Genomic DNA, 27934 nt, shown 5'->3' with positions numbered 1-27934 from the left:
TACATTAGTACGTAAGTTTAATACCTGGAGATTAACAGAAATGACAGTAGGGCACAGATGCAACACAATAAAACAGGGATGGGGGGTAGGACTGGAGGGGGCAGAGGGACACTGGATATGATCACAGCAACCAAGGAGTGATTCTCTTGGTGCTCTGAGGTCATGAGACACTTGCCTCTTGTCACCAAGAAAACTGCATGGTGAATAAACCACCAACTCTGGAAGATAAGCCGTGGCACTACTGCGGAGCTTAGAATGGGGTGGGGCCCTCTCTGTCACAGTGTTAATACTCAAGGATGGCGGGCTTGGAGAGTGTTACGAAATGTCAGCATTTTGACCTGGCGAGAGGGGCCTATTTGGGATGTGCCCCGTTTACCTAACACTGGGTGAAGGAGGTCCCCACTCAGGGTAACAGGGCCCCGGGATACCGTGGTCTTGATCTGCAGCAGCACTCCACACCACTGCTCCCAGCCAGCTCCACTCTGTCCACTGAGCACCCTCTCCGCAATGGACCTAAGCCAGAGTGAGCCAATCGAGAGGAGGCGGGAGGAACCACGTGGTGGGATGGAAGGGGCAGGAGCTGGCGGAGGAGCAGGTGTGTCTCAGGCCGGGCCCTCCCCTAGGCATCATTGAGGCTGCTGTCGCTCAGGAGCACCTTCTCCCCAGGTCTGAAGGCCGGCATCCCAAGGTAGGGGCAGCTGGCGCAGCGGAAAGCATCACCCAGGTAACACTGTTGAAAGAAGAGACCATCATACAGGGAAGCCAAGTGTCAGCTCTCCCAGAGACACAGGCCAGGAGGAAGGGATCCCAAATTTCATAGTATGGCCACAGCGGCCTGAAGAGAACGACTGCGTACATTTGTAGGTCCAACTGGGATCCAAATACTAAGAGTCTTTAAGATCTCTGATTTCATGAAAGACAGAAGTCTAGAGAAGTTCCTTAGGTGGACATACTTCCATATTCTCAGCAGTTCAAATCACAGCCACACTCAGCAAATGGCTGGGTAGCATCAGGCCTAATGTGAAGCAGAAAGAAAGGGGCCAAAAATAAGAAATGACAAGTGCCTCCCCTACGGGCATGAGCGTGCTACCCACTCTCAGGAGATAACCCCTCTTCCCATTTCTACCTAGAGACACATTCTCACATGTTCACCTATTATTAAAATACTTGGGCAGTGAACTCTGTAGAGCTGGAGCTGGTCTGTGTTTAGTTTAGGCCTTTGTGAATACTGAGTAATCAACCAGATACTCACGTTTCCACAAGCCGACTTGGGCTGGGAGCTTATCTGGTCCCTCAGCTTCTCTTTTTCCAGTTCTTCTGCGAGGCCACAGGTGCTGGGGGAAAGTTAGCAGCTGATGAGCGGGACCTGCCACCACCCAGAAACTCCAAATCCTTGACAGACCTTTTCCCTGGGAGCCTTCACAGATATGGAGTATTGACCTTTCCTGGCCTAGTCAGGTTTGGGCTCCACAATTCAATGATGTATTGTTTGGAGATTCACACATAGACAGTAAACTATCGAAAAAGCCAGGAGAGGCTAGCACAAATTTGGGAGAATGGTAGCCTCTTGTAAGGAGAGGGAGGGAGGTGCAGCTGAGGGAGCACGCAGAGGCGACTTCTAAGGAACAAGTCATGTTCCTGGTTCTTCAGCTGGGTGAGCAGTACATGGGTGTTCATTTTATTGTTCTTTAAAATGTACTTATTTAGCATACTCTTCTAACCGTCTGATACATTTTACAATAAAACATGTTTTAGTAATTGTAAAGTACAGCGATTCCTTGATAATCAGAAGCCGCTGGCAGCCTCTTCTCACCCCAAGGCTTACCAGTTCTTGCAGGCCTTCCTCTTTTTCCCTTCCCCACAGGAAGCAGCCCGCAAGGAAGCTGGGTCTGGCTTCTTCATATCTTCTGGATCCAGCAGTTCATCTGAGTCAATGAGATCCTGGAGAATGTTCGAAGCCATTAATGACACAGTCATGGTCTCTGCTAAGGAACAGGTGAAGTGGCCACAGTCCACAGCAGCAGTTCGCCCATCTATGTAGAAGGCACCCAGCATCCTACCCGGGCTTGATCATCACGCCCAAGCTGACCACACAGTGAGTACACTACGTGCACAGAAGCTGTGTTAGGCTGTGAGGGGGCTGGGGACTCATTTACGATGTGCAGAGAACATGTGTGTGGAGGGCAGGGAGGGAGGGGGCAGGAAGAACAAAGAGAGAAGCATTATATTTATGCGAATATATAAAGGGCTGTCGTGTGAGAAAAGGGAATGGAATATTTTCTATATAATTCCAGAGGAAAAGGCAGATAATGATATATACACTTGTGTAATTCTTCGATAAACGTGTAGACAGTTAATCTGTAAGCTCTGTGAGGGCACAAACCGTCGCCTAGTTTGCTTACCACTCTAACTTCAATAGTTGTAGGAATGAAGAACTTTATTACAGAAAGCATTGATCTGAGTTGGAAGAGCATTACTGTTAAGACAGTGAGCATTTGGTGACTTGCCCAGACGAAGGAGCCAAAAAATATTTTAGCTGACAAACTCTTTTCAGGTTTACGCATGCCCACAAGAGTCTTTAATACATCACATGAAGTGAGAACAAGAAAATCTGCGGGGGGAAGGATGCTGAAAAAGAAATTTAAAATGCCACTAATGTGGAGTTTCCTTCTGAGTCAAAAAATGCCAGTGGCAGGCACAGCCACAAGGCTGGGCTGTAAATGCTTTCACACCTATAAACCCAGAAAGGCCGCTCCAAACAACAACATTCCCACCCAAAGTGGGGCCTAAAAGAAAGCAATCAGGTGACCACAGTGCTGACTCACCACGCTCTCATCCTCCATATCGTTGGCCGAGAGGGTCCAGAGCTTGGCAGCTGCAGGATCCATAGCAGGCTTCCCTGAATCCAACCAATGAAAGAAAACAAGCTCCAGAAAAGCAGCTGGGAACAAACTCCAAGCACATGTAAGTGCTTTCTACTGAGGCTGTGCAGGGAACACACTGGGCCGGCGGTCAAAAGACCTGGGTTCAAGGCCCAGCTCGACCACTTAGAAAGGCATGAGAGGAACCCATCACTTTATGGCAATAAAAGCCATCATTTGTTAAGCTTTGTGCCAGATACTACATTAAACATTTTACACACATGATCTAATTTAGTCCTGCTCACCACCTTACGAGGAAAGTTCTCGTCATCCTAATTTTATAAATGAGGAAAGAGGTTTAGATACTTAGGCCAGTTACACACAGCCACAAATAACACAAGTACAGACAGAGTCTACCTAACGCTTTTAACTTCCACTCCATATCGCTTTCTCCTCCTTCTCTTAGTTCCCATCCCTAGAACATGGGGCTAATAGGATTCCCTATACCCACTGCAGGAGATTTGAATATTAAACAAGAAACTGTACCAAAAAGCATAATAAATAGCAAAGCTCCAGTCACATGTAGACCTGTTACAGACAAGAAAATGGGTTCGAGAGCTGGTGGCGGCGGTGTAACAACAAATCAGTAGCAAATCACACCTCCTGATTCTCTCTCTGGGCCCCAAAGAGCTGAGGGCTCAGTGTGGGCCAGTCCACGAATGGGCCTTGGGGGGAAGTGCACCCCCCAGAGATCACTGTCACACTGGATGCTCAGATCTCCCACAGGGCAGGTCATCTAAGCTGCTCCTACCCATTCTGGAACTGTGACTCCAAAGGTTAGGACGTTAAAGGATTTCTTGAAGATTTAGGCTGGACAGTCAAAACAGAGCAGTGTGAATGTACCTGTAAATTTTTTGCATACCTCACAGCTAGGACAATTTTTCTCAACTCAGGCATTAAAAAATAGTGATAGGAAGGGTGAGAATGGTGACAAAGGGTGGAGTGCAATCTTCTGAGAGGAGATATTTTTATAAGTGTCTTAAGATCCTCAAAGAAAAGCTGAATTCAGTGGCACAGAGAAAAGGACACATGGGAAGGGGAATAGCACACTCTTATCCACCATGACCGTCACTGTGAGGTCTTCTGAGGGTAAATGTCATAATTCTGGGGTCTGGAAAGACTTCATCAACTAATGAAGCTACGGGAGTCTGACCTCTAGAATCTGGAGACCTCAGTGTCCTCTGGTGCAGAAGAAGGGGCTGAACTAGGTAGTATCTATGCATCATTTCAGTTTTGGATCCGAATATGCCCAGAACAACAGTACATTAAGCATTCTTCCATTTGGAAATGAGGGAAATTAAGGAAGGGAATGATCCTCTGAAGATACCACCACCTCATTCCGATCTCTGGCTCAGTTTTTAATAAGGCTTTTCAGGCCCACTCAGACAGAACAATGTCCCTAGGCCAGTCTCACCGGAAGACTTCTTGGTAGTAGAAAGCTTAAGTTGACTAGAAGAACCCACTTCAAAATTGGGCTTTTTTCCTGTGATCTGCACAGAGAGTAGGCTGTCACTGTGGTAACCCAGGTGTTCTCGGACAGACTGAATCTCCTCAGGGCTCAAGAACTTGCGCTGCAGCTGAAATTCAAGATATCAGAGGATTAGGCCACACTTCTTCTACAGTATGATGGTGTACTATGTCCCCCTCACAGGTGTCAAATGCTCACATCTGTAGTAAGCACACGACAGCAGGAGATCACAGACATTGCCTCGTGCCTCACGTTCAGTTTCTCACTGATCAGGACCCTGGAGTGTAACTTCTGTCTACATGTTTATGTTGAGCCTGCCCCTTGGAGAGTTTTATCAAATATCTGTCTATTAGGTACAAGGCACTGTGCGAGGCATTGTGGAGATTGTAATGATTATGATTATCGAGATGAATCGGACATGTTGAAGAGGCTGTTGAATGGAATCGAAGCCTGTGGCGGGGGAGCATGCCCACAGTAAAGATGCTAGAAATGAAATACACAGTAGAGAAAGAGAACCACAGGGGGAGGGAAATGCTTTCTATGTTCCTTGGGAAGAAGCTGGGGGTGCCGCCTCTATGTCCGACAATTATGGAACTGCTACATAAACCACCGTCCATCTAGAGCACTGAACGCCATTCCATCATTAGTAAGAAAGTGGGTCAGTACACTGAGGTGGATAATGTCGAAGACAGCTAAAGGTGGGGAAAAGAGCTAGTGACTGAACACTGTATACATACGACCTTGTTTACATTAAAAAATGTGTATACACACACACAAAACACACTTGTAAATACATAAAAAGAAGTCCGAACAGCCACACCAACAAATGTATTGGTGGCTCCCTCTGGGGAGGAAAGTGTAAGCAAGGCCTGAGATGTCACTTTATATTCTTCAGTCTTAACTGAATTCTTATGAACATCCCATATTTTGGAATAAAAAATGGAAGAACTTTAACTAAAAAGAAAAATAAGAAAGGGTAGGCGTGAAGAAACTGAGGCCCCAGGTCATGTACAGATCAATGGTATAACAGCTATCGTGGTATAACACCTCTCACACAAGGAAATTTCAGCATTGGAGAATAATGTAGAACCATAAATACCTCTATTTAATGTTAATATTTCTAATGAATTGTCAGAAAAGGATTTCCCGCTCCAACCTATTCTAGCCTCCCACCCAAAAGCTGAGGAAAATACAGGCAACTGCCCTTCACTTAGGCCTAAGATTCGTGTCCACTAAGAGATGTGTCGCTCTCTCCCTGCCTCAGTGGTCACCACTAGTACTGAGACCAAAATACGTCCCAACCCACATGGGCCCAAGCTGAGTCTCTTCAGAGGAGATTGATTTCAGAGGTTTCATCCTTCGAGGCATCTGGTTTCTCCCATGCAGAGCCCTTCTCAACTTGTTTCCTAGTTGAGTGACACTGATCACCTCACCTTCAGGGTTGTTATTTCTCCCAGATTCTCTCTGTATCGTCTGACAAAAGAGATACTGGGTTTAGTCACCCAAGGCTTAAATTCCCAGCAAAGAAGGTCGTCTACAAACATACCTCTTTTACTTCCACAAGACCAGAAAGAGTCAGGGCTGAACACAGCTTAGATGCCGTCTTCACTTTGCTATTGTTAACTGCTAAGAGGAAAACCCCAGTTAATAGCTTTATAGGTCAAAGCAGGAAAAATAATAAAGGCTTTCTGCTATTCAGGTCAGCAGGCACTAAAACAATAATAACCTATTCTGTTCAATGTATATATATTTTAGTGATAATATTTTAATTGGACAACTCCTTTTGGTTGTTCAAAGTGCTCTTACTGATGCTCTTAAGTGTCATATAATAATTCCATTATTATTGTTTCATATCACTCTCTGTTTCTTTGAAAAACCTAACCTTCCAGGGGCTGTTGGATAATGACCAAGAGGCTGAGAAACCGTAAAGTATACAAGTATCTCTGTATAGTTCCGACAGACACTGTGTTTAGTCACCCAAGGTTTACATCCCAAAGAAGGCTATAGCTGCTATTAACATCACAAGCTTATATTTCCACATAAATGCCTTTACACATTTCAAAATACTTTTTTTTTTTTTTTTTGTGGTACGCGGGCCTCTCACTGTTGTGGCCTCTCCCATTGCGGAGCACAGGCTCCAGACGCGCAGGCTCAGCGGCCATGGCTCCCGGGCCTAGCTGCTCTGTGGCATGTGGGATCTTCCCGGACTGGGGCACGAACCCGTGTCCCCTGCATCGGCAGGTGGACTCTCAACCACTGTGCCACCAGGGAAGCCCTCAAAATACTTTTATTTCTATTATTTGATGAAATAAGTCATCACATTTTGATAGAAAGTCTAGTTAAAAATGCTAAAAATCGGGCTTCCCTGGTGGCGCAGTGGTTGAGAATCTGCCTGCCAATGCAGGCGACACGGGTTCGAGCCCTGGTCTGGGAGGATCCCACATGCCACGGAGCGACTGGGCCCGTGAGCCGCAAGTACTGAGCCTGCGCGTCTGGAGCTTGTGCTCCGCAACGGGCCAGGCCACGATAGTGAGAGGCCCGCGCACCGTGATGAAGAGTGGCCCCTGCTTGCCACAACTAGAGAAAGCCCTCGCAAAGAAACGAAGACCCAACACAGCCATAAAGAAATAAATAAAAATTCTTTTTAAAAAAGGCTAAAAATCTAGAATGATTCTGACAGCTTTACCACTGAGCAAAAAAGAGGTTTTTATTTCTTGGATTCTATCTTCACTTTCACATGAATCGATACTTAGCTCATCACTCTCAGACTTCTAGTCACTATTTTTTTAACTTTTTAGTTTGAAATAACTATAGATGCATAGGAAGTTAAAAAAAAAATGTTCAGGGAGGTCTCAAGGCCCCTTCACCTCTTCTCGCCACGATAATATCTTACACAACTATCATATAATATGAAGACCAGGAAGTTGTCACTGATAGTCCACAGAGCTTATCCAGATTTCACCAGTTTTACATACACTTGTGTGTGTGTGTGCGTAGTCTTCATCACCACAAGGAACCCTCACATCACCCCCTTTACAGCCTCACGTACCCCCTTCCTCCCATTCCTAACCCCGACGATGGCCAACCTGTTCTCTGTCACTATAACTTTGTTATTTCAAGAACGTTATATGAACAGAATCATACAGCCTCTAAGCTTTTGAGATTGGATTTCTTTCACTCAGCATGATTCCTCTGAGATTCATCCAAGTTGTTGCACGTGGCAATAGTTTGTTCTTTTTTTAGTGCTGCATAGTTTTCCATGGTGTGGATGTACCAGTTTAAGCATTCACCTGTTGAAGGATCCAGCCATTTTCAGATGAGCAGTTTCCTTCTATTTTACTACCTAATGGGTCAAATATCACAATTTATTCAGATGTGCTGGTTCAGAGTTTTACAATAATTCATCCCTTATCCCTAAGGATAAGGTTCAGTACAGGACTGTTGATCTCCAAATTATACCTCCTTCTCAGAGAGATGCGGTAAACATACCTAAAGATTCAACCCTGTTAAACTCTAGTCTTTCAGGTGAAAATTTCCTTACCTACAGCTGTCTCTACCGGCTCTTTCAGAAAAAGACATCCACTAGGCCGAAGGATCCGGGCCATCTCAGCCAAAATCTCAGCACTGTGCAGAGTGGTGCTTCCAGGAATTATACCCGACAAAATAATGTCAAAGCTAGATTCTTTGTGGGCAGCTGAAAAGAAGGAAGACTCTAATCAACAATCACCTTGGCCCCAGAATCTCCCAATCCCTCCCAAGTCCCCACAAAGGTTACATGCGTGGCCTTGTAGAATAAACACCTACCTGTTCAGCAAATGCTATTATACCACCGTTACTAGCAAGAGGGGCAAGGACACTGCTGCCCTGCTCTCCCTCAGTCTTACTAACTTCATCTCCTTTTGTATGCTCAGGGGAAAAAGTAAAAAAGGAAGGTGGACGAAAACCAAGCTTTTTTAAAAAAATGTGGAACATCTAATAAGAAATAAGAACTTACTTATACAAATCATCAACAAATCATCAACTATATAAGTCCACTGTATCTCAACTGAAAAAACTACTATCATGTGCCACCCCCCCAAAAAAAAACCTCAGCTATTGGGCTTCCCTGGTGGCACAGTGGTTGAGACTCCGCCTGCCAATGCAGGGGACATGGGTTTGAGCCGTGGTCCAGGAAGATCCCACATGCTGCGGAGCAACTAAGTCTGTGCGCCATAATTACTGAGCCTGCGCTCTAGAGCCCGCAAGCCACAACTACTGAAGCCCGTGTGCCTAGAGCCCGTGCTCCACGATAAGAGAAGCCACCACAATGAGAAGCACGTGCACCGCAATGAAGAGTAGCCCCCGCTCACAACAACTAGAGAAAGCCCGCGCGCAGCAACAAAGACCTAGCACAGCCAAAAATAAATAAATAAATTTATTTAAAAAAAAAAAACAACAAAAAACCCCCCAGCTATCAAGGAACGACAAGAAATGCAGCACTGCCATCAAAACCGCCCTCCCTGTAAGACACCCTGGGTAGGTACTTACACTGCAACAGCTGGTTGATGTTTTCCACAGACACTCGGCCCTCATCGCCAGTTAAGGCTTGAAGCTTATCCACCAGATCTTTTAGAGCCTCCATTGGAGATGACTTATCCCAGACCACTGCCACAAACTGGCCAGCTGAGATCCCAAAATCTGCCATTCCTGCAGTGCTGTGGACCTAAAAGCTATGGGCCAAAGGAGAGTCAAGAGTGAGCAGAGACAAAACGCAATTCAATCCATGGAGTACCACCAAATGTGATTAGAATTGCAACCTAATTCTGACCTCCCACCAGGGAATGCTGACCACATTAGAAAAACTCACTGTAGATACCAGAGTGTGAATAAATAAACCCATTATCCCAAGGTTTCATAACCCCAACATTCCCAAATATGGCAGGTGGCTTCCTTGGTGAGAATCCTGACTGGACGGTCAAGTAAGGAGGTTGAAGGCACAAATATTCTTTTCTCTTTGGTATGAGACAACTCAGCTTGAACAGAATGTAAAACACACAGGACATTAATTAGGCAGAAGTATGACTCAGCAAGGGAGGCAAATAAATTGGCTGATATAACCCAACCACAAGCTTAGTGTATTTTTTAAAAAGAGACAATATATGTAAATTTAGCAAACTGAATAATGATATTTTCCCATTCATCAAGATATGAAAATTCAATTCTATTGACTCTGCACTGATCAATAGTATCTACTGCCTCTATCTCTAACAATTAACATTAGCCAGACTCTTCAAAGCATTTTACCTACATTATCTCAATTGAACCTCAGTACAACCTTAAACTAGATATTACTCCCATTTTACAGTCAGGAAACAGGCTGTTGACTTTGCCCAGGTCACACGACTAGTAAGTGTTGTGTGGAAAAAGTAAAAGCTGGGATCTGAATCCAAGTCTATATGACTGTAAAACCCATGCTTTTAACCTACGGAAATTTCCTCCTGCCGGGGTCAACTTTCTCTTTGACTTGATACTCAGATGAGTATAGAATGTCCTCACGATGCAATCAGGTCAGGAGATAGCAGTCTACTCAGTTCCCCATTTCTTTCTTAAACATTAATGACTCCAAGTCCCTGGCTTCAGACAGCTCTACCAAATGACATGAGACCAAAGCTGCGGGAGAGGGATCACACACAGATGGGTCTTAAGCCGAATACTTCTGTATTCTGCAGAGGTGGCTAACCCAGTGACAATTATGCCACCACAGACACTCCGGGACCAAGTTTAAGTCAGGCCTACACACTCTTCCTTCTTTAAAAATGTTCCCTTCAGGGACTTCCCTGGTGGTCCAGCAGTTAAGATTCCGTGCTCCCAACGCAGGGGGCCCGGTCTGATCCCTGGTCAGGGAACTAGATCCCGCGTGCCACAACTAAAGTCTCCGTATGCCACAACTAAAGATCCCGCATGCTGCAACGAAGATCCCACGTGCTGCAACTAAAGACCCAGCGCAGCCAAATAAATAAATAAATCTTAAAGAAAAAAAAAAAAGACATGTGAAGCAATCTGAGTGCAGAATCTTTCAAAAAAAAATGTTCCCTTCAAATGATTTGCTCCTCAGCCTACAAAACATGCCTAGGTCAGCCAGTCATCCTTAAATACTGTAGTACTTTGATTTTGCTGCTCGTTTCCTAAGGCTTTTATTTTCTAGAGCAAAGTCAAAACTCTTCAGTCTTCTGGATTCAGGTGCTCCGTAATCTGGCTCCACCTGTATCTCCCACCTCCCCAAAGTGAATCCTTCCTTGTTGTATGAAAAATCTTGGCATTTTCACTCTATCATGCTTTTTATCTGGTTCCTTCCCTGTGGAATGCCCTCTTTATTATCCTGACCTGACTGTACGCCGTGGTAAAAGGATGCCAAGTGTTATCAGATAAACAGGATTCCTTAGTCATTGAATTGTGGTTTTTAAATCCCTAAAAAGCACACAATCAAGAACTGAAACTTTAAGCTTTCAACTGTAACATGTTGAGGAAGAACCCTTACAAATCTTTCAAGTGAACAACTCTGGATCAATCTCACATTTAAGAACCAACTGGGGAAGATAGGAATATGGATTGCTGGGTATGACGTTATAAGAAATAAATGATCTCCTTCTAGAATGATGTTGGAACAGGCTCTCCCTTGGGACAATAGAAAGAGATGAGAAGTTCCCTTCCCACTACAACCTTGCACTGTACTCACAGAAAAATCCTCATGGAAGAACCGAGGGGCCAAAGGCTACTCATTAACTAGAGAAACACAAAAAGCCAGATGTTGAGACCTTTTCAGCAACCTTAATGGAGGCAGGGTTTTATTTTTTCATTTTTATTTTTTTGAATTTTATTTTTTTATACAGCAGGTTCTTATTAGTTATCCACTTTATACATATTAGTGTATATATGTCAATCCCAATCTCCCAATTTATCAGGCAGAGTTTCAGAGAGCACAGGTTTCGAATACGGATGAACTGGGGTTCTACCTATCACTAGATCTTCTATTTATTAGCTACATGACAATGGATCAGTGATTAGCCTCTTTTCTCATTAATAAAGTAGGGAGAATAATCTTATATTTTGCAAGGCTGCTGCAAGAAGTAAATGAGAAGATAAAAATATGCAATGTACTCAGCAGGACCTGGCACACAGAGCTCAATAAAATAATGTTCTAAGAGAACTCTGAGCCTCCACTTCTCTGTGGCCAGTTTATTTGCCTTTGCTTCAAACAGTCCTATAAAATCTTGTTCTTCCTCCTCAGCCATACCTGCTGGGAGGACACCCCAGGGAGAAATGTGAAGCTCCTTTTTTATTGTTAAAGTTATACAACATAAGAGCTGCACTTTATGACATCTTATACAGTACTCCAGTGGGATTGTGTCTGTAAATTAGAAGAATGGAAAGTGCTTTGTTTTCCATAGCCCCCCAAACTAATCTTCTATGGCAACAGGGAACTCATAAAATACATTTATTAAACATTAACTCTCAAAAAGACACAGCCACCACTTTCAGTCAGCGTTTTCCAAATAAAATGGGACACAATGTTCTTTTAAATATCTAAAAGCCGAAGTGTGATACTATTCACCATCAGAGTTTTATGTTGTTGTCAATGTCTTTTCTAAAAAAACAAGGAAAAAATGTCTGGCACCTAAGTCAACATACTTAGAAGTGTGACTCAGAGCCCAGTTTCATAAATAAAAAGAGGTGGAATAGAAGTCATTGTCACGTCACTGGACTTGTTAAGCATCTCTCCAACTCTGACTGCTGCACACACATGCCCACAGCCCTTCTAAAATGTTGTGGGCAGGTAGTGAAAGCAGATGTCTGAGAACAACTTCTGGAGATGCACTTCTTTATTTTTAAGGCACCCAGTAAACATCAAATCCTGAGGCATTAGGCTCCTTTTAAGGATGAAGAGGGCCAAAAGAAAATAAATAAGATTGAAGTTTGGGTATCAGTTCAAACCAAGGATCAAATCCTTTTAAGTCAAATGCATAAAAAATTCTAAGAATACTGACAGTTAACAGAAAGAAAAATTTAATTAAAATGAACTGACCGAAGTGCATGCACTTGCGCGCGCGCGCGCGCGCGCGCACACACACACACACACACACACACACACACACACAGAAAAAAAGGTGACAATCTGCAAGGAAACAGTAAACTCAAAGGAAAAGAAATAGAAGACTTTGTCTCCAGGCAATTAGGTGTGTGTCAAACTTAAGGGTTTCAGGAAGGATATCCAAGTGCTAGATTTTCCACAGGAAAGATTCATTCGAAGATAAGTGGACAGAACTCAGAAAACAAAACCTCATGGAGAGATCAGTAGTGCTTTACCGAAACCCAGAAATATGGATCTGAAATTTTAACATTTGGGGAGTAGTTTTGGCTTAGGGGGAGGCTTCCCCCACACTCACGCAGGGGAGAGTAAGAGGTTCTGAAAAGGTTGATAGGAGTGTGCAAAAAGACAAGGGTCTAACTGCACAAAACTTACAGAACGGCATGCTTAGCTCCAGCTGTTGGTTATCCCTCATCCCCAAACCATTTACTTCTTCCGACTATCATGAAGCCTTCCCTGGTGATAGGTTTCCCAGTGAGGCGCCTCGCATTTACATATCTGCTCAGTGACTAGTCCATGACCTCCCTGAGTCACGCAGAGCTTGGCACTCAATGTCAGAATAAAGGCCACCAGCCTTTCCCAAACTTGCAGATCGTCCAAATCACCCGGGGGCATTTGTTAAAATAAGATTCCAGGGCTAAATAAGATTCCAGATGTACTGAATCAACTCTCCAGGAGAAAGACCTCGGTATCCGATTTATTAACAAGTGTCCTGATGGTTTTTCCAATCCGGCAAGTTTGGGAATACTCAATTATATCAACTCAACACTTTGGAGGTTCAGGGAAGTCAAAGTTTCAAAATTACAACCTGGGGGGTCCAGGTACCCCCAAAGACGGAAACTTAAGCTTCCCTGATGTTTGCGAAGAGGGACTGAGACTCAAGGTCACAACAGCTGGCTACTAGCAGAACCGGGTCTCAGACTCCGGTCTCCCGGACCCCAGCTCAGCGCTGTCCCCCGGGGCCTCAGGCCGGGTCCGGCAGCGCGGGAGATAAGGCAGCTCGGGAAGGGCAGAAGCCACCATGCCAGGAGACCGGGACGAGGCACGGCGGGCCCGGCCCCTCACACCGGCTTCCCCCGGGCGAAAGCCCGCTGTGGTCCTCAGGGAGGTGGCCATAGCCACGTTTCCGCCGAAGGACGAGGCTGGCGATGGGAAATGAGAGGACATGGGGCAGAGGGTGGGCCGGAACGGGGACGTTGGGGAAGATCGGGCTCTCGGACCACCTGGTGATCGCTCACCTGCCGCCCGGGTCTCGCTCCCGGCTTCTCAGCATCGGCCGGCTCCGCACCTCGCGCCTCTCGCGAGAGGACGAAGCTCCCGCTGAGCGGGGAGGGCGGAAGTGGCCATGCAGCTGACTCGGTGCTATACGGCGCGTCGCTGTAGGCAGCGTGCCCGCTTCCAAGATGGCAGCGAGGGTGTCTGGCGCGCTCGGCCGGGCGGGGTGGAGGCTTCTGCAGCTGCGGTGCCTCCCCGGTGAGAGGGCGGCCGATCCCGGGAACGGGGAGGGAAGGGGAGGGGGCGCGAAGCCGATCTGGGCTGGGTGAGGGGCGGAAGAAGCCTCGTGGCGGCTCGAGAGCAAGGTGAGGTGAAGGGCATAGCGGCTCGCGCCGGCGCCTCGGGCTCGAAGTGGCCGCCTGGCTGGCTTCTGACCCCATTCTCGACCTGTGAGGAGCGAGAGCATCAGGGAAGGGTCTGTCACTCCCATTTCATGGAGTTGACGCAGCCCGAGAGAGGGCTGTGGGTGCCCAAGGTCACACAGCTCGGTCGGTTGCAGACTGGCACACTTGTACCCAGTCTCTTAACTCCATTGTCAAGTCCCTGGGCCCTGATCCCGGGAAACAGACACAGAGAGCGCCTAGTCTACTTTTTCCCAAGTCAGTCATTTCCCCACCTCTTCAGTAATTCTTCAGTATCCTCGTACCACCTTTGCCACCATATAGTCAGTATTTTTGTTTATACGTCTGATTTCGTAAAAATATAGACGTTTTCTTAAAAGAGGAAGCTTTGTATCACTACCATAAATGGAAAACCAATGTCATCTTCCACAAATAGAACGTATGAATTAACATATTAACATAAATATATAACTAATGAAATAATATTCTCCTGTATTTCACCTAAAATCTTCTCGTGGACTGCAGTGGTTCTGCAATATTGCTTTGGGACCTCCCAGGTCCTTTTCGAAGTTTTATGAATATTTGGTCCATTTTTTTCTGTACCTATGCTAAAATAATTGATATTTTCACACATAGGTGCTGTTTCTTTTAAAAATCATTTTTTCCTGATTTGGTCCACAGATTTTCTTTAAAATAAGTGCTGTTTTGTTGTTTCTGTACAAAGCTCCAAACTAAATATGTTCAGTAAAAGTAATGCCTATGACCCAGAAAATCTACTTCGAGGTATTTACTCAACAGAAATGAAAGCAAAACGTCTACAAAAAGGTTTGAACAAGTATATTCATAGCACCTTTATAATAGCCAACAGCCCAGGTGTTCAATAGAATAGTGTTTCTTAGTGGAATGCTACTCAGCAGTAAAAAGTAACAACCTCTTGATTTTCACAGAAATATGAATCAATCTAAAAAGTATTCTAAGCAAAAGAAGTCTTATACATACACAGGATACACAGTATGATTCTATTTAGATGAAATTCTAGGACAGGCAAGACTAGAATGAAAAATTCAGCATAGTGTGGGTGGGGAATAACTGGGAAGGAATAAGAGGGAACTTTCTGGGGTGATGTTAATCTCTAGATAGGGGTTCAAGTTAGGCAGGTGTATACATTTGTCAAAACTCAGAATTGGCCCATTTAAGATTTGTGCATTTCATTGAATGTAAATATCACCTCAATAAAAGAACAGTAAATATTCAATAAATATTGAACTCTAGTTAATGATGTGCATGTTGAAATGTTTAAAGATAAAGAATTCTGAAGTCTGCAACAAATGCATCAAAAAATAAGATGGATTGGGGAATTCCCTGGCTGGCCAGTGGTTAGGACTCGGTGCTTTCACTGCTGAGACCCAGGTTCAATCCATGGTTGGGGAACTAAGATCCCACAAGCCGTGTGGCGTGGCCAAAATAAATAAATAAGATGGCTTGATGTATGCAGAGTGTGATGGATACACAGGTGTTCATGCCACAATTCTTTCCACTTGCTTGTATGTTTGAATTTTTTTTTTATAGTAAAATACTGGGAAAGAAAATAGTATGAGCCTTTGCTTAGGAAATACAGTACTGTACTTTCCAAAAGCCCTTTCCTAAAGTAAATGGGTGTTGCAATATTGCAGATGAGAAAACAGAGACGCCACATAACCACTAGGGAGTCAGTACTCAGACCTTCTAATTTATAGTCCAGTGCTCTTGCCATGATATATAAATATATAATGTTTTCAAGTCACTTTCATTTTTTTGTTTGGGCCTCGCAACACTCCCATTGAGTAAGTAGAGATTATTTCTCTTAATTTGCATATTTTAAAGTCGTGCTCATTGGGGTGAAATGGTTTGCCCATTAACACACAGCTAACAAATGATGGAAACATGTCTAGAAGACAGGTCTTCCGTTTCCTGGTTCCTGCTTTTGCCACCACATCATGTCGAAAGGTTCCCAGTTTACCCAAGAATTTTGTGTGGTTCTGGTTTTCCTCTGCTTTTCTTCCTCCCCATCCCTCGTACCACTCTGGGTCTCAAAGGGTCTTCTCTGGTGAGTGTCCCTGGCTGACCAGCTCAGTTTGTTTCAGTGTCCCGCTGCCGACCAGCCCTGGTGCCACGTGCCTTCCACGCTTCAGCTACACAGCTGAGGTCTTCAGATCAGCAGGAGCAGCAACCTCCCCCCTCTTTTTCTCAGCAACATTCTGAGACACAGGGCACAGAAGAACCCAGTCAGGAGTCTTCTCGTTCACCCCCCAGGTAGGCAGTAGAACGCCAGTCCACCCATTTCTGACCACTTTGCGTGCTTGGGTGAATCTGTGCTTCTCCTTCCTCTAGCCTCTCTGTTCCCTTCACAGCTTTCATCATTTTCAACCTTATCTTTGAAAGGAACCTGTTGTTTGTTTGTTTTATGAAAACGGTGCCTGTACCTTCTAAACCATTCTAAATAATACAAAGGAGTTCACAAAAGTAAAAAGATTATCAGAAATCGCAAACCCAGAGATAATGCTTTGTGAATATCCTTTTCTCTAACGTATTTCGTATATAACCCTGTATATATTATAAATGATTAATTACACTGTGCACTATACATGCTGTTCCAGAACCTGTTTGTTCACTCAATAGTACGCTTATAATGTCATTTCACAATCTATATTATTTTAATGGTTGATAGTATTCCAGCAAACGGCAGTACCAAAATTTATTTGACCTGTCTTTTATTGATGGGTATTTAGATTTCCTTCACTGGTATGAAAAATAATGTGATAAAGTAGATGATTCTCTCAGCAGTGGGAGCGCTGAGTCAAAGGATACGCACATTTTACATTTCGTTACACATGTGAGGCCAAATTGCCCTCCAGAAAGGAAATAATAATTTACATCTCCGTTAGATGTTTCGTCTTTACTTAATCCTGCCGCTGAGAAGTTCCTCTGGCTCTGAAATTGGAGTGTTCCCAGTCATTTGTCTGGTCTCCCAATGAAAGTAGTTTTCATTTCAATTCAACAAATATTGTTTGAGGATCTACTTTGTGCCAGGCCCTGTGAATAACGTAACCGTTGTCCCTGTCCTCAATGGAGTTACAGTTTGGTACAAATCCAGATAAAGAAACAATGTGGTAAGGCTATAAACTGGGAAATCCAGGGTGCTGTGACAGCATGCACCTTCCTATCACCTGACCTCCTCGCTCATGGTTCCTTTCTCTCAGTGACTCTATGGGAGGCGAAGGATTATATGATTTTTGCTCTGTTGGTATTCAAATGCTGATACCGACACATAAGTAAATGTCCTCTCAACACGTGTTGAGAGGAGGCACAGAGCCTGTGGTTTCTGGCCAGGCACCTGTTGCATGCCAGGCAGCAGGCGGTGAGGTGAGGTGAGGTGTGCTGGGCTCCGTCCCCATGTCTCTCTTGTATTTGGGTCTCAGGTACACAGACCAGGGCGGTGAGGAGGAGGAGGACTACGAGAGTGAGGAGCAGCTGCAGCAGCGCATCCTGACGGCGGCCCTGGAGTGTGTGCCCGCCCACGGGTGGACAGCAGAGGCAATTGCAGAAGGAGCCAAGGTGTGTATGGGTGCGGGCGGGGCAGCCTGACCAAGATCAGCCAGGAGGGAATCACAGCAGCCAGAGCAGAGGGCTTTCTTCCAGCCCAGCTCAGAGCCCCAGAGCTCCTCACTGCTATACGATTTTCTGGTTCTGTGTTGTTTGTTTTTCCCCAATAGGGTAGAAATGGCTTTGTTTTTTAATTATTTTTTAATATAAAAAGAATATACCGTGGAGTTGGTTCTTGGCAGTTAGGTTCTAAAGGCAGCTCATTAGACAAGAATTGCCTATGATCAAAACTGCCAGGGGCTTCCCGGGTTTCCCTGGTGGCGCAGTGGTTGAGAGTCCGCCTGCCGATGCAGGGGACACGGGTTCTTGCCCTGGTCCGGGAGGATCCCACATGCCGCGGAGCGGCTGGGCCCGTGAGCCATGGCCGCTGAGCCTGCACGTCCGGAGCCTGTGCTCCGCAGCGGGAGAGGCTGCAACAGTGAGAGGCCCGTGTACCGCAAAAAAAAAAAAAAAAAAAAACCTGCCGTATTTCATTGACTCTAAGATGCCATTGGTTGTAAGAAGCGCCATTATTTTATGCATCACTAAAAAAGAAAAATGCTGTCTGTTAAACTGTGACGCATCATCAATTTATGATTCACACTGATTGTTTAAAATGAAAAAAAAACGGAGGTCCTAGAATTGACAAAATGTGGTGTTTGAAAACTCCCAAGAAGGCACCACCTTGGAGACCAGCACACCTCATTTTTCTATGTAAGTCTAATAATCGGTGTTTCCTCCTGCAGTGGAGCAGCCCGCTCCTTTAGATTAAGCCATAGGCTCGCGTTTAGGCCTCATTGTGCAGAATCATCAAGCATAGCCACATGCCATCCTATGAAAGGTCTGTGAGGATGGAGACTGATGGAACTGCAGATTCACATCTCCCACCCCAAGCACGTGAGATATCTGCTCCTGAGATGGGACAGTGGGCAACTTTGCTGCTTTTTTAAAATTTAACTGTTATTTCTCTTGTCTTCTCTCACTCTCCCGAGAGCACGTATGGTAACAGAAGTCACATAAGTGGAATGTGTATACTATATGATTCCACTGTGTGCTCACTGTGAAAGCTTTGAACAATACAGACAGATATAAAAAAGATAACAAAGATCAACATTTTGATCTTTCAAATTAGAAAAAAACCCCTTTCGTTTATTAATCATTCACTCTTTAAATATTTATTGAACAGAGAGTGTGCTAGGTCCTAGGGGCATCATAGTAGTCAGGGTGGGCAAAGTTCTGCCCTTGTTGAGCTTCCAGTCTAGCGACATTAATCACATATATACAAATACATCTTTATAAAATGTGGTAAGGGCTATCAGGAAAAGGTGCTATTGTGACATGCAGTGGAGGGACTGAATCTAACTCGGGGTGGGGTGAGAACGTGGTGAGGAAAGGCTTTGGAACTGAGAGCCGAGGAATGAGAAGGCTTTACCTGATTTGGTGGCGTGGGGGATGGACAAGTCCAGACAGAGACACAGCATGTGCAGAGTGGAAAGAAGCCTGCACATTAGAGGAACCGAAGAAGACCATCATGCCGAGAATCAGGAAGAGGTCTGAGCTGAGTGAGGCTGGGGAAGGGTCAGTTGAGGCCACATCAGGCAAGGTCCAAAGGTCATGTTGAAGAGTTAGGCCTTCTTTTATTCTAAGAATAATTGGAGGCATAGAATTCAATTTGACATTTCAAAACCATCACTTTGGCTGCTGGATGAAAAAGTATTGGAGTCAGAGAGTCACTGGGAGCGGCTGCCCGCCATCCAGGAGAGATGAGGGCTTTCTGACCTAGAGCAGGGGCAGTGAACGTGGAGACAAGTGGGTAGATTTGGTGAGAGAATGACATAGGAGGGAGTGACAAAATGCCACCAGAGCTGCCTGCCGGTTTGCATGCGTGGGTACATGGTGACGCCGTTTTCTTAGATGAAGGCCACTGAAGAGCCAGGTTTGAGGAAGGCCCATGGGTACAGTCTTTTTTTCTTTCTTTTTTTTTTTTTTTTTTGCGGTACGCGGGCCTCTCACCGCTGCGGCCCCGCCCGTTGTGGAGCACAGGCTCCGGACACACAGACTCAGCGGCCACGGCTCACAGGCCCAGCCGCTCCGCGGCATATGGGATCTTCCCGGACCGGGGCACGAACCCGTGTCCCCTGCATCGGCAGGCGGACTCTCAACCACTGCGCCACCAGGGAAGCCCCATGGGTACAGTCTTGAGCTTTGTTGAATTTGAGGGGTCTTTGGGTCGGCCAACGGGGGACCTCAAGCATACAGGCCTGAAACTGGAGGAGCTGCCTGCACTAGAGTATATGTTGGGGCATAATCCACATATGTATGTGGTCATTAAACCATGGAAGTGAGTGAGATTGCCTAGGGTGGCATGAATGTGCCTAGAGTGTCATGTGAAAAGAGGGAAGAGTCTAGGTCCTCAGGGACCACTGACATTTAAGGGTGGGGTGGAACAGGGTGGGGTGGCAAAGAAGACTGAGGTAGAGGAGCCTGCGCTGGAGGCAAAGCGGGAGAATGTGGATGAGGCAACTAGACATTAGTGACTGCAGCGGCAGCCGTTTGAAGGGAGTACAGGTCCAAAATAACTGGCGGGTTGAGGAGTGAGTAGAGGTCAGGAAGTGCAGAGGCGTTTGGCTGCGAGGGGGAGAAGAGAGCTAGTATACTAAGCAGGGGAGGTGGGATGGAAGTTTGATGAGCATGTTTGAATACTGGCAGGAGGGCGCAGAAACACCGGTGACGGTGAAGATACAAGAGAAAGTGGCAAAATAAAAAACGTGAGGTTCCTTGAAGGCAAGGATTATGAAATCCGGAAGACAGGTGGAAAGACTAGCCTTCGATGTATTAGGGGCAAAGTTGGAGAAGACAGCTGCAGGCTTAGTTTCTAGAAGAACCTTTAAGGAGTTCCCAGGGAATGGCTTCTGTTTTCTCTGTAACGTAGGTGTGGTTGTCTCCTGATCGTGAAGTTAGGAAACAGTGGGAGGAGACAGAGGTTCGGAGGTAGCAGAGAAGGTTTGAGAGAATCATTACAGAAAGGTGTGGAACCAGGGGAGGACAGAAATGTAACAGGATTGTTTGGAAAAATCTGATTCTATTGACTATTCTATGGTTAAATTTTTCACTCTTTTTCATATGCTTTTTTCACTCTGCGTATCTCCATTCATACGGCTGCATAATACCTATTGCATTTACTTGAACTCAATTGATAAACATTTGGGTTGTTTCCAATTTTTTTAATATTATAAGCCTATTTGTACGACAGATTTAAGTACATTTCTGGTTGGTTTCTTTAGGACAAATTCTGAGAAGTGGAGTTGGTCTTTCAGGGAGTGCATCAGTCAGAAGAAATCACACCAGTTACTCAAATAGAGAGAATTTAACACAAAGAATTGTTAACTAGATGTGAAATTGGTAACCAGGTAACTGAAAGGATAAAAGAACACTAAGGTATGGTAGAGGTAGCACCTGCAGGGAGGAGCTGTCATCCCAGGGGCTAAAGAAACAAAGGGAAGAGCTGGAATGATTACAGCTAGGAGCTTGAAGGAGAGTCCCTGTGGCGGTGAAACCCCCACGTCTCCGGAGGACGCGCTCCTCAGCGGGTGCTGGTGTCGCTGACCTTGGAGGAAGGGTCCCCTGGGGCTGGCACTTGGCCTCTGGGGTTGGGGAAATGGCAGAGCGGCTGGGAGGGCTGGGAGAGGATGGTGGCTCGATGAAACTGGGTCTGCGCCTGTCGAGAATACTGCAGACTGGGTTCAGCTGCTGCCACTGGACAGAACTGCTGCGGTGGTGAAGGAGGGCGCTGCTCACACAGACCGCTAGCAGGCGGGAAGTAAACCGCGAGGAGCCAGGCCCTTCCTCCTCCTCCAGCCTTGCAGTCTCCCTCTAGAGACCCTATCAGCGGACCTAACATGGAGCCAGAAGTGTGGCTTGCAGAGGAAGGGCAGGTTTGGAGCTGAGAGACAGTAGCTCAACAACTGGCCCAGGGAGTGTGTATGTTTTCGAGGTTCCTGTTACATACATGTTAGAGGCAGCATAGCCTGGTGGTTAAGAGCTTTAAGCCTCGGTTTCTGTAAAATGTGGATGATGGTAATACCCACCTGCTGGCGTTGCTGTGGGGCTGCAGCAAGGTCGTGTATATAGTGCGCTCAGCCAGGCACCAGGCACACAGGGAGCACGCAGTCACCCTTAGTACTGATGCTCCTGCAGCTCTGGTGTTGAGGTGAATATTGCCAAGCTGCCCTCCAAAACGGCCGTGTACTCCCACCAAAAGAGAGGCACTTTCCCAATGGTGGGAATTTAGAGTTAATGGTTTTTTTGGTTCCTTTTCTGCCCTCTGTCCCTGCTGCTGTCAGGGTTCTCCCTCCAGTAGCTGCTCAATGAGTCCTGTATGTGAGGAATAGTAAAGGATCTCTGTGGCTTTGTTAACTCTTTGACAACTCATTAGGAAAAGTTTGTGAGGGACTTTCCTGGCAGTCCAGTGGTTAAGACCCTGTGTCTCCAATGCAGGGGACGCGGGTTGGATCCCTGGTCGGGGCACTAAGATCCCACATGCTGCGGTGCGGCAAAAAAAAAAAAAAAAAAAAAAAGTTTGTGAGACTTTTTTTTTAAACAACTGAGAGACCTACTTTCCAAGAGGCTTAGGTTAAGTGAGTTGTTGAGGAAGAGAGTTATGAGCGCTCTTCCCAAGCCCCCTTTTTATAATAGTTACAACTCTAGGTTACAAGTGTCAGAACTCAAACTCAACTGGCTCAAGCAAGAAAGGGAGTGTTTGGCTCATTTAATAACAGAAAAGTCTGGAAGTAGCTCTGGCTCGGTGTTCTTAGATTGTTGCTGCTGGGAACTGTCTCTACAGCATATCTGCTTTGCTTTCTTCTCTGTGAGCTTCATTCTCAGCAGGGCCTTCCCATGCAGGACTAAAAATGGCTCAGCAGCCCCAGAGGAAAGAGGGTACTTCTTTCCCATCGGGCCTAGCAAAAGTGTGGAGGCGGCCTCGTAGGGCTGGATTTGGTCACATGCACGTTCCTGAACTAGTTGCTGTGAACTCCACTTATCTAGGTCTGGATCCCCTGCTTTGCATCACACCCAGGGGCTTGATGGAGTGTGGAGGGACTGGTGGTCAGCTTCTCCCAGATCACATGGACAAGAATGAAGAGTGGGGTGTCCCACTGAGAACCAAGCTGCTGTTACTAGAAGAGGAGGCACTAGTGATGAACAGGCGGCAAATGTCCACTCCACCTACCCGCCACTTTCCCGTTTTCCCTCTCCCCCTTTGTAGTCTCTGGGTCTCTCCAGTGCGGCTGCCAACATGTTTGGGAATGATGGCAGTGAGCTGATACTGCATTTTGTGACCCAGTGCAACTCTCGGCTCACCCGTGTGCTGGAAGAGGAGCAGAAGCTGGTACAGCTGGGCCAGGCAGAGTAAGTCCCATGGCGTCATTGCTCGGGGTGGCAGCTAAGGTTCAAGGAGCTTAGGCGCCACTAGCTGTCCCCAGGAGGCCAATCCAAGCAGAGCCAAGAGGGTAGCACTGAGCAGCCCTGCTGCTCTGCTGGGACTGAAACGCAGCTGCCTGTCTCATCAGGAGCTGGTGGGGCCCTCCCCACTAGGGCTGAGTAAACGGTGTAGCACCGAGCCCATGCCTTTGATCCAGAGACACAGTGTTTTCTTTTCCCTCTTCCAGGAAGAGGAAAACAGACGAGTTCCTGAGGGATGCTGTGGAAACCAGACTGAGAATGCTGATCCCGTACATTGAGCACTGGCCTCGGGTACAGAGTCCACATCCAGGCCCCAGGGCAGAAAGTATTCGTGTTTATGATCCTCGGCACCTTCACTTGGAGGGTCTGGCACACGGTTCAGAAGTCAGCTCATTAATCTCCACAAAACTAGGGATTCGCAGTGCAATTGGTGGAGCTAGGTTTCAGATTTGCGAGAGCCAAAGAGAGGACCTCTGAGCCATCTGTGTCTCAGTTCCTGGAAACGTGGGTGGCGTGGGTCCTAGATCACGTCCTGGGTGGGGTCTTAGTGGCCCGAGTGTGCCACCAGGTCTTCAATGAGGAGGAATCCATGAAGGGGATTAGAAAAGTCAGAAGATTTTACTGGCCATCATCATTAACAGGCCTGTCGCGTTCTAGATCTCAGGGAACTGGGACCTCTTTTCAGTATGTCAGTGTGATGCTTAGAGAATTGGAGTATTCATTCCAAGGGCTTCCCACTCCCCTTTTCTAAAGGTCCTTTTTTCCTGTTTCAAAGTGTGTCACAGTGCAGGCCATTCTCTCAGTTAAGAACTCAAAGCACATCAGCACTGAGAGGGCCTACGGATCATCTAGTGTCCTCTGCCCAGCTGGGAGACGGCTGAGCATGTAATTTCAGTTGTGGGCGGGAGTGAGGGAGTACAGTCCAGAGTCAAGTCCCATCCCCTGCCCATGCTCACCACGCTTGGTTTCAGATCTCCAGCTTGACCCTTTCCACCTCAAATTCCACCCCCAGACTCCCCAGCTATCCCTGCTTCTTCCTCCATGTTACAGAATGGGGTGCTCTCAGTACTCAAAGCCACCAGTCTAGAGCTGGCTGTCTGCATTCCCAAGTCCACATGCTAGGGATTGAGAATCTGACTGGGTCAGCTGAGGGTCGGATCTGCCCTGGCTCCCATTAGCTGTAGTCGGGAGCATTAGACGCCAGGAGCTCACACGAGTGGGTGGAGATGGTGAGTCTCAGAAGGAGGGCCGGGCAGGCCCCCTTCCGTACCTCCAGGGGGAGGTGAGGCACTAGCCACCTGAGCCCGCCGCTGCCGGTGTGCAGTCCCACTCCTCTGCCATCTCTCCTCAGGCGCTCAGCATCCTTCTGCTCCCTCACAACATCCCGGCCAGCCTGGGCCTGCTCACCAGCATGGTGGATGACATGTGGCATTACGCTGGGGACCAGTCCACTGACGTGAGTGCTCTCTGCAGGCCCGCAGGCTACTGGCAACGCTTGGATTAAGCATTTCCTCAGGAAGTTTGTGAAACTTCTTTGATAACAAATCCTTCACGGGACTACAGTGTCATTCCCATCTTGGAAAGGGGAGGCTAAGGTATGAGGAGGGTCCCTCCACAAGCCACGGTGGGATCTAGGTCATCTTCATTCAGGGACCAGTGCCATAGCCATGAGCCATTGGTATTCCTTCCCCCACTAGACTGGTGACAAGGCATCAGAGGGCCTTGTGATTGGATTGCCATTTTATAATCATTTCCCCCTCAGTCTTCTATGATTTAGATTCCGTAGCAGGCTTTCTCAGTGTGTGTCTCTTATGAGACTGATTAAAAAAAAAAAAAAAAAGAATGCCATGGAGACACTCGTTGCTTTAAAAAGAAACTCTCTCCCTGTAGTCCATGTTGGCTTGCTTCGCTAAGAGATCAATAAGCCTTTAAACAGGCACCAGGAAAGAATCTGACTTGTTAGTGCTACCATATTTCTGGTAGGAAATTAAAAAATAAAAAATATATATATATATATACACCTTCATAAAGGAAATTAATGTGTGATGGTACTTTGTGGAATCCAGGATGGGAGGCGAAAAAGATGCTCCCACCACAGTTATAACAAAGTGCTTTAATAAACTTCCATCGTGTGGGAATATACCACCAACAGAGATGGTAGGAAAATGAAATTAGAAAGCTAAGAAATCAGAGGGATAAAACACAAAGCAGCCGAGCTAGGGCTCTAAAGAGTGGTTCGCCAGGACAGTCAGAAGTTGCTGAAGGACTTGAACTCTCAGCTCTTCCTAGGTATTCCAGTCTGTCCGTGATGCTGTCTCAGCCCTCACTTCACTGATGAACACGCGAAGGTTTGGTCATTACTGCCTTACCACAGGGCCTCCCTGGAACTTAGATGTCCTGAGACTTAGGCTTTTCACTGGCGTTTCCAAAGCCGAGTGGATGTAGCAAAATCACGTGGGGCGCTTATGAAACATCCAGACCCCGGCACTTATTTCAGACCTCTGGACTCTAAGAGGTTGGGCCCAGTAGCTTGCATGTTTAATCTCCCAGGTGATTCTGACACCCAGCCTAGTTTGGGAACAGCAGTTTTGTCTAGAGGGCCATGTGTATCTGTGAGGAAAAGAAGAAATCAGGAGGAAGCCCAGGAGTGCCAGTGGCTTTGGGTAGGAACTACCCAGACTTCCCCCAACCTGCAGCAATAGTGGTGACCCACCTCTCTGATGGGTTTCTTTGCAGTTTAACTGGTACACCCGCCGAGCAGTGTTGGCTGGCATCTACAACACGACAGAGCTGGTGATGATGCAGGACTCCTCCCCAGACTTTGAGGACACTTGGCACTTCCTGGAAAACCGAATTAACGATGCAATGAACGTGGGCCACACTGCCAAGCAGGTAGCTGGGGGCTAGGCATTTGGGAAGCCTCCTCACTAGGCACACTGTCTTCCTTGGGCCGCACTGGTCACTTGTCTGTTCTCTTGCTCCCCTTTGACTTCAGCTGACAGTCCCCAGGGCCTACCCTGAAAGCCACACCTGGCCCATTTGTGATTGTGTTGTCCATGGGCTCTTCCTCCAGTACACAGAGCCCTCTTGACTCTACCTGTCGGGGCTAATAGGCCTACTGATTTGTCCTACCTGTCTCACCTTTGAGCTAGTGGTGGGGGCCTGAGAGAACCTGACTCTGACTCCTTCTAGGTAAAGTCCACCGGAGAGGCACTGGTGCAAGGACTCATGGGCGCAGCGGTGACAGTGAGTACTGCCCAGCTCATCCCTGCCCATCCATTCTCACGTGTGTCACTGACCCCAAGTAGTTTTGTAGCCTTAAACTGGAAAGCTAATAATAAGACTGACAGTGGTTCAGTCCCAATCTCTAGATCCCAAGTACCCCACTTCTATTTTTTACTGGCATCAGGAAACGGTGCTCACTCCCGGGACCCTGGTATGTCAGATCTCTGCATCATAGCCACGCATGCTGCCTTGGAAATCTCAATCTTTCCCATTGGAGTCCTAGGGTCAGGGCAAGGTCTCATCACTCTCTGTTTCCATCCCTTTGTCAGCTCAAGAATTTGACAGGTCTAAACCAGCGCCGGTGAGCAAGAAAGGGTGTAAGCTAGAGTGCCCAGAAGAATACCCGAGGATATATTTAAAGGGCTTTGAAACGTATGAGGTGCCGTCCATGAAACAGGGTGTTAACGAGAGAACACCGAAGGCCTCTACACACTACCACAGCCACCTGGAAACCACAGGGCACTGGAGGATAGATACAGTTGTAGCCCAGGGTTGGGCCACTTTTTCAGTTCCTAACAGCGGGCCCGGCCTCCTGATGCCTTTCTGCATTGCAGCTGTGTGATTAAAAACTGCAGCACTCAATCAAGCATTCAAGCCACAGAAACCCAGCACACCCCTGTCCTCGTCTCTCAGGCACCTTGATCATGTCTTAACCTGCCTAGAAATGCTCTCTCGGGCTCCCAGGTCAGAGTCAGGGTCTGAAACCACCCCAGGTGGCAGCTCATCTACAGCACAGCACAGGCCTGTGCACCCAGAGGGAACCATGCTGCCCTTTCCTTCTCTGGTGTCCTGAGATGCTGCACTGGAAACCCCTCGCAAGCTGCCTCACCTGAGACAGGTGCGTGCTGGATGGTACTGCCCAGCCTGGCCAGAGGTGTGATTCCAGGCCCTGTGTCGAGTTACACCAGCATGCGTTGCAGGACTATTCATGAACTTAGAGTCTGTAAAAATTATAATAAATATGTTTGAAGCAATTTCCTGTTGTGTAGGTAGTTTCCATATAGACCATGGCAGGTATCCAAGATGCCAGAGTGAGACAACAGTGTTGTGGAAAAGGCTTGAAGCTAGCAGCCAGGAGACCTGAGTTCTGGTCCTGGTGCTGCCTAATACTACTGAGCAGTTAGGACAGCTCTGCATCTGTGGGCCCAGGCTTCCCATCAGTAAAATGTGGATGGCAGCGGCCTTTTCCCCCTCACCATTAGCTCCTTTGACTCCTGTCTGTCACTAACTATTTCAGTGACACAGTCTTTAGCTTTACTAGTTCTCTCAGCCTCTACACTGTCTGGGCTTCCTTTTTCAGTCTGGTTAACTCTGTTTCATTAGTCTTCCCAGGCTGCTGTGATGAAATATGGCACAGTTCTAGAAGCTGGAAGCCCAAGATCAAGGTGCCAGCCAACTTGGTTCTTAGAACTTTCTTCCTGACTTGCAGACGACC

General features: G+C 46.7%; 2 protein-coding genes across 5 annotated transcripts; one reads left to right on the top strand and one right to left on the bottom strand.

Annotated features, from left to right (window-relative positions):
• Positions 1 to 13889, bottom strand: CIAPIN1 (cytokine induced apoptosis inhibitor 1). 3 transcript variants are annotated; one of them, XM_019935769.3, is made up of 9 exons: positions 13753 to 13889; positions 8917 to 9098; positions 7931 to 8083; positions 5936 to 6015; positions 4336 to 4498; positions 2826 to 2899; positions 1826 to 1941; positions 1253 to 1334; positions 1 to 730 (listed from the first exon to the last, which is right to left on the bottom strand). In XM_019935769.3, exons 2-9 carry the CDS (start codon positions 9071 to 9073, stop codon positions 620 to 622), a joined length of 936 nt encoding a protein of 311 aa, XP_019791328.1. In that variant the 5' UTR covers positions 9074 to 9098; positions 13753 to 13889; the 3' UTR covers positions 1 to 619. The 3 variants fall into 3 exon arrangements, with proteins under 3 accessions (XP_019791328.1, XP_004313268.1, XP_033701034.1); XM_004313220.4 differs by having other exon boundaries at positions 5936 to 6012; XM_033845143.2 differs by lacking the exon at positions 13753 to 13889 and adding an exon at positions 12890 to 12906.
• COQ9 (coenzyme Q9) lies at positions 13851 to 27473 on the top strand. Of its 2 annotated transcripts, XM_019935768.3 has the most exons (9): positions 13851 to 13987; positions 16254 to 16422; positions 17589 to 17724; positions 23018 to 23160; positions 23421 to 23505; positions 24566 to 24670; positions 25951 to 26106; positions 26407 to 26460; positions 26769 to 27473. In XM_019935768.3, the coding sequence occupies exons 1-9, from the start codon at positions 13918 to 13920 to the stop codon at positions 26802 to 26804; spliced, it is 954 nt and encodes a 317-aa protein (XP_019791327.1). In that variant the 5' UTR covers positions 13851 to 13917; the 3' UTR covers positions 26805 to 27473. The 2 variants fall into 2 exon arrangements, with proteins under 2 accessions (XP_019791327.1, XP_033701032.1); XM_033845141.2 differs by lacking the exon at positions 24566 to 24670.
• The last annotated feature ends 461 nt before the right edge of the window (positions 27474 to 27934 follow it).

Source organism: Tursiops truncatus, chromosome 19 (genome assembly GCF_011762595.2).
Source record: "Tursiops truncatus isolate mTurTru1 chromosome 19, mTurTru1.mat.Y, whole genome shotgun sequence".
Taxonomy (NCBI): domain Eukaryota; kingdom Metazoa; phylum Chordata; class Mammalia; order Artiodactyla; family Delphinidae; genus Tursiops; species Tursiops truncatus.
Note: the sequence above shows the minus strand (reverse complement) of the source record. Positions and strands in the feature narration are given on the sequence as shown.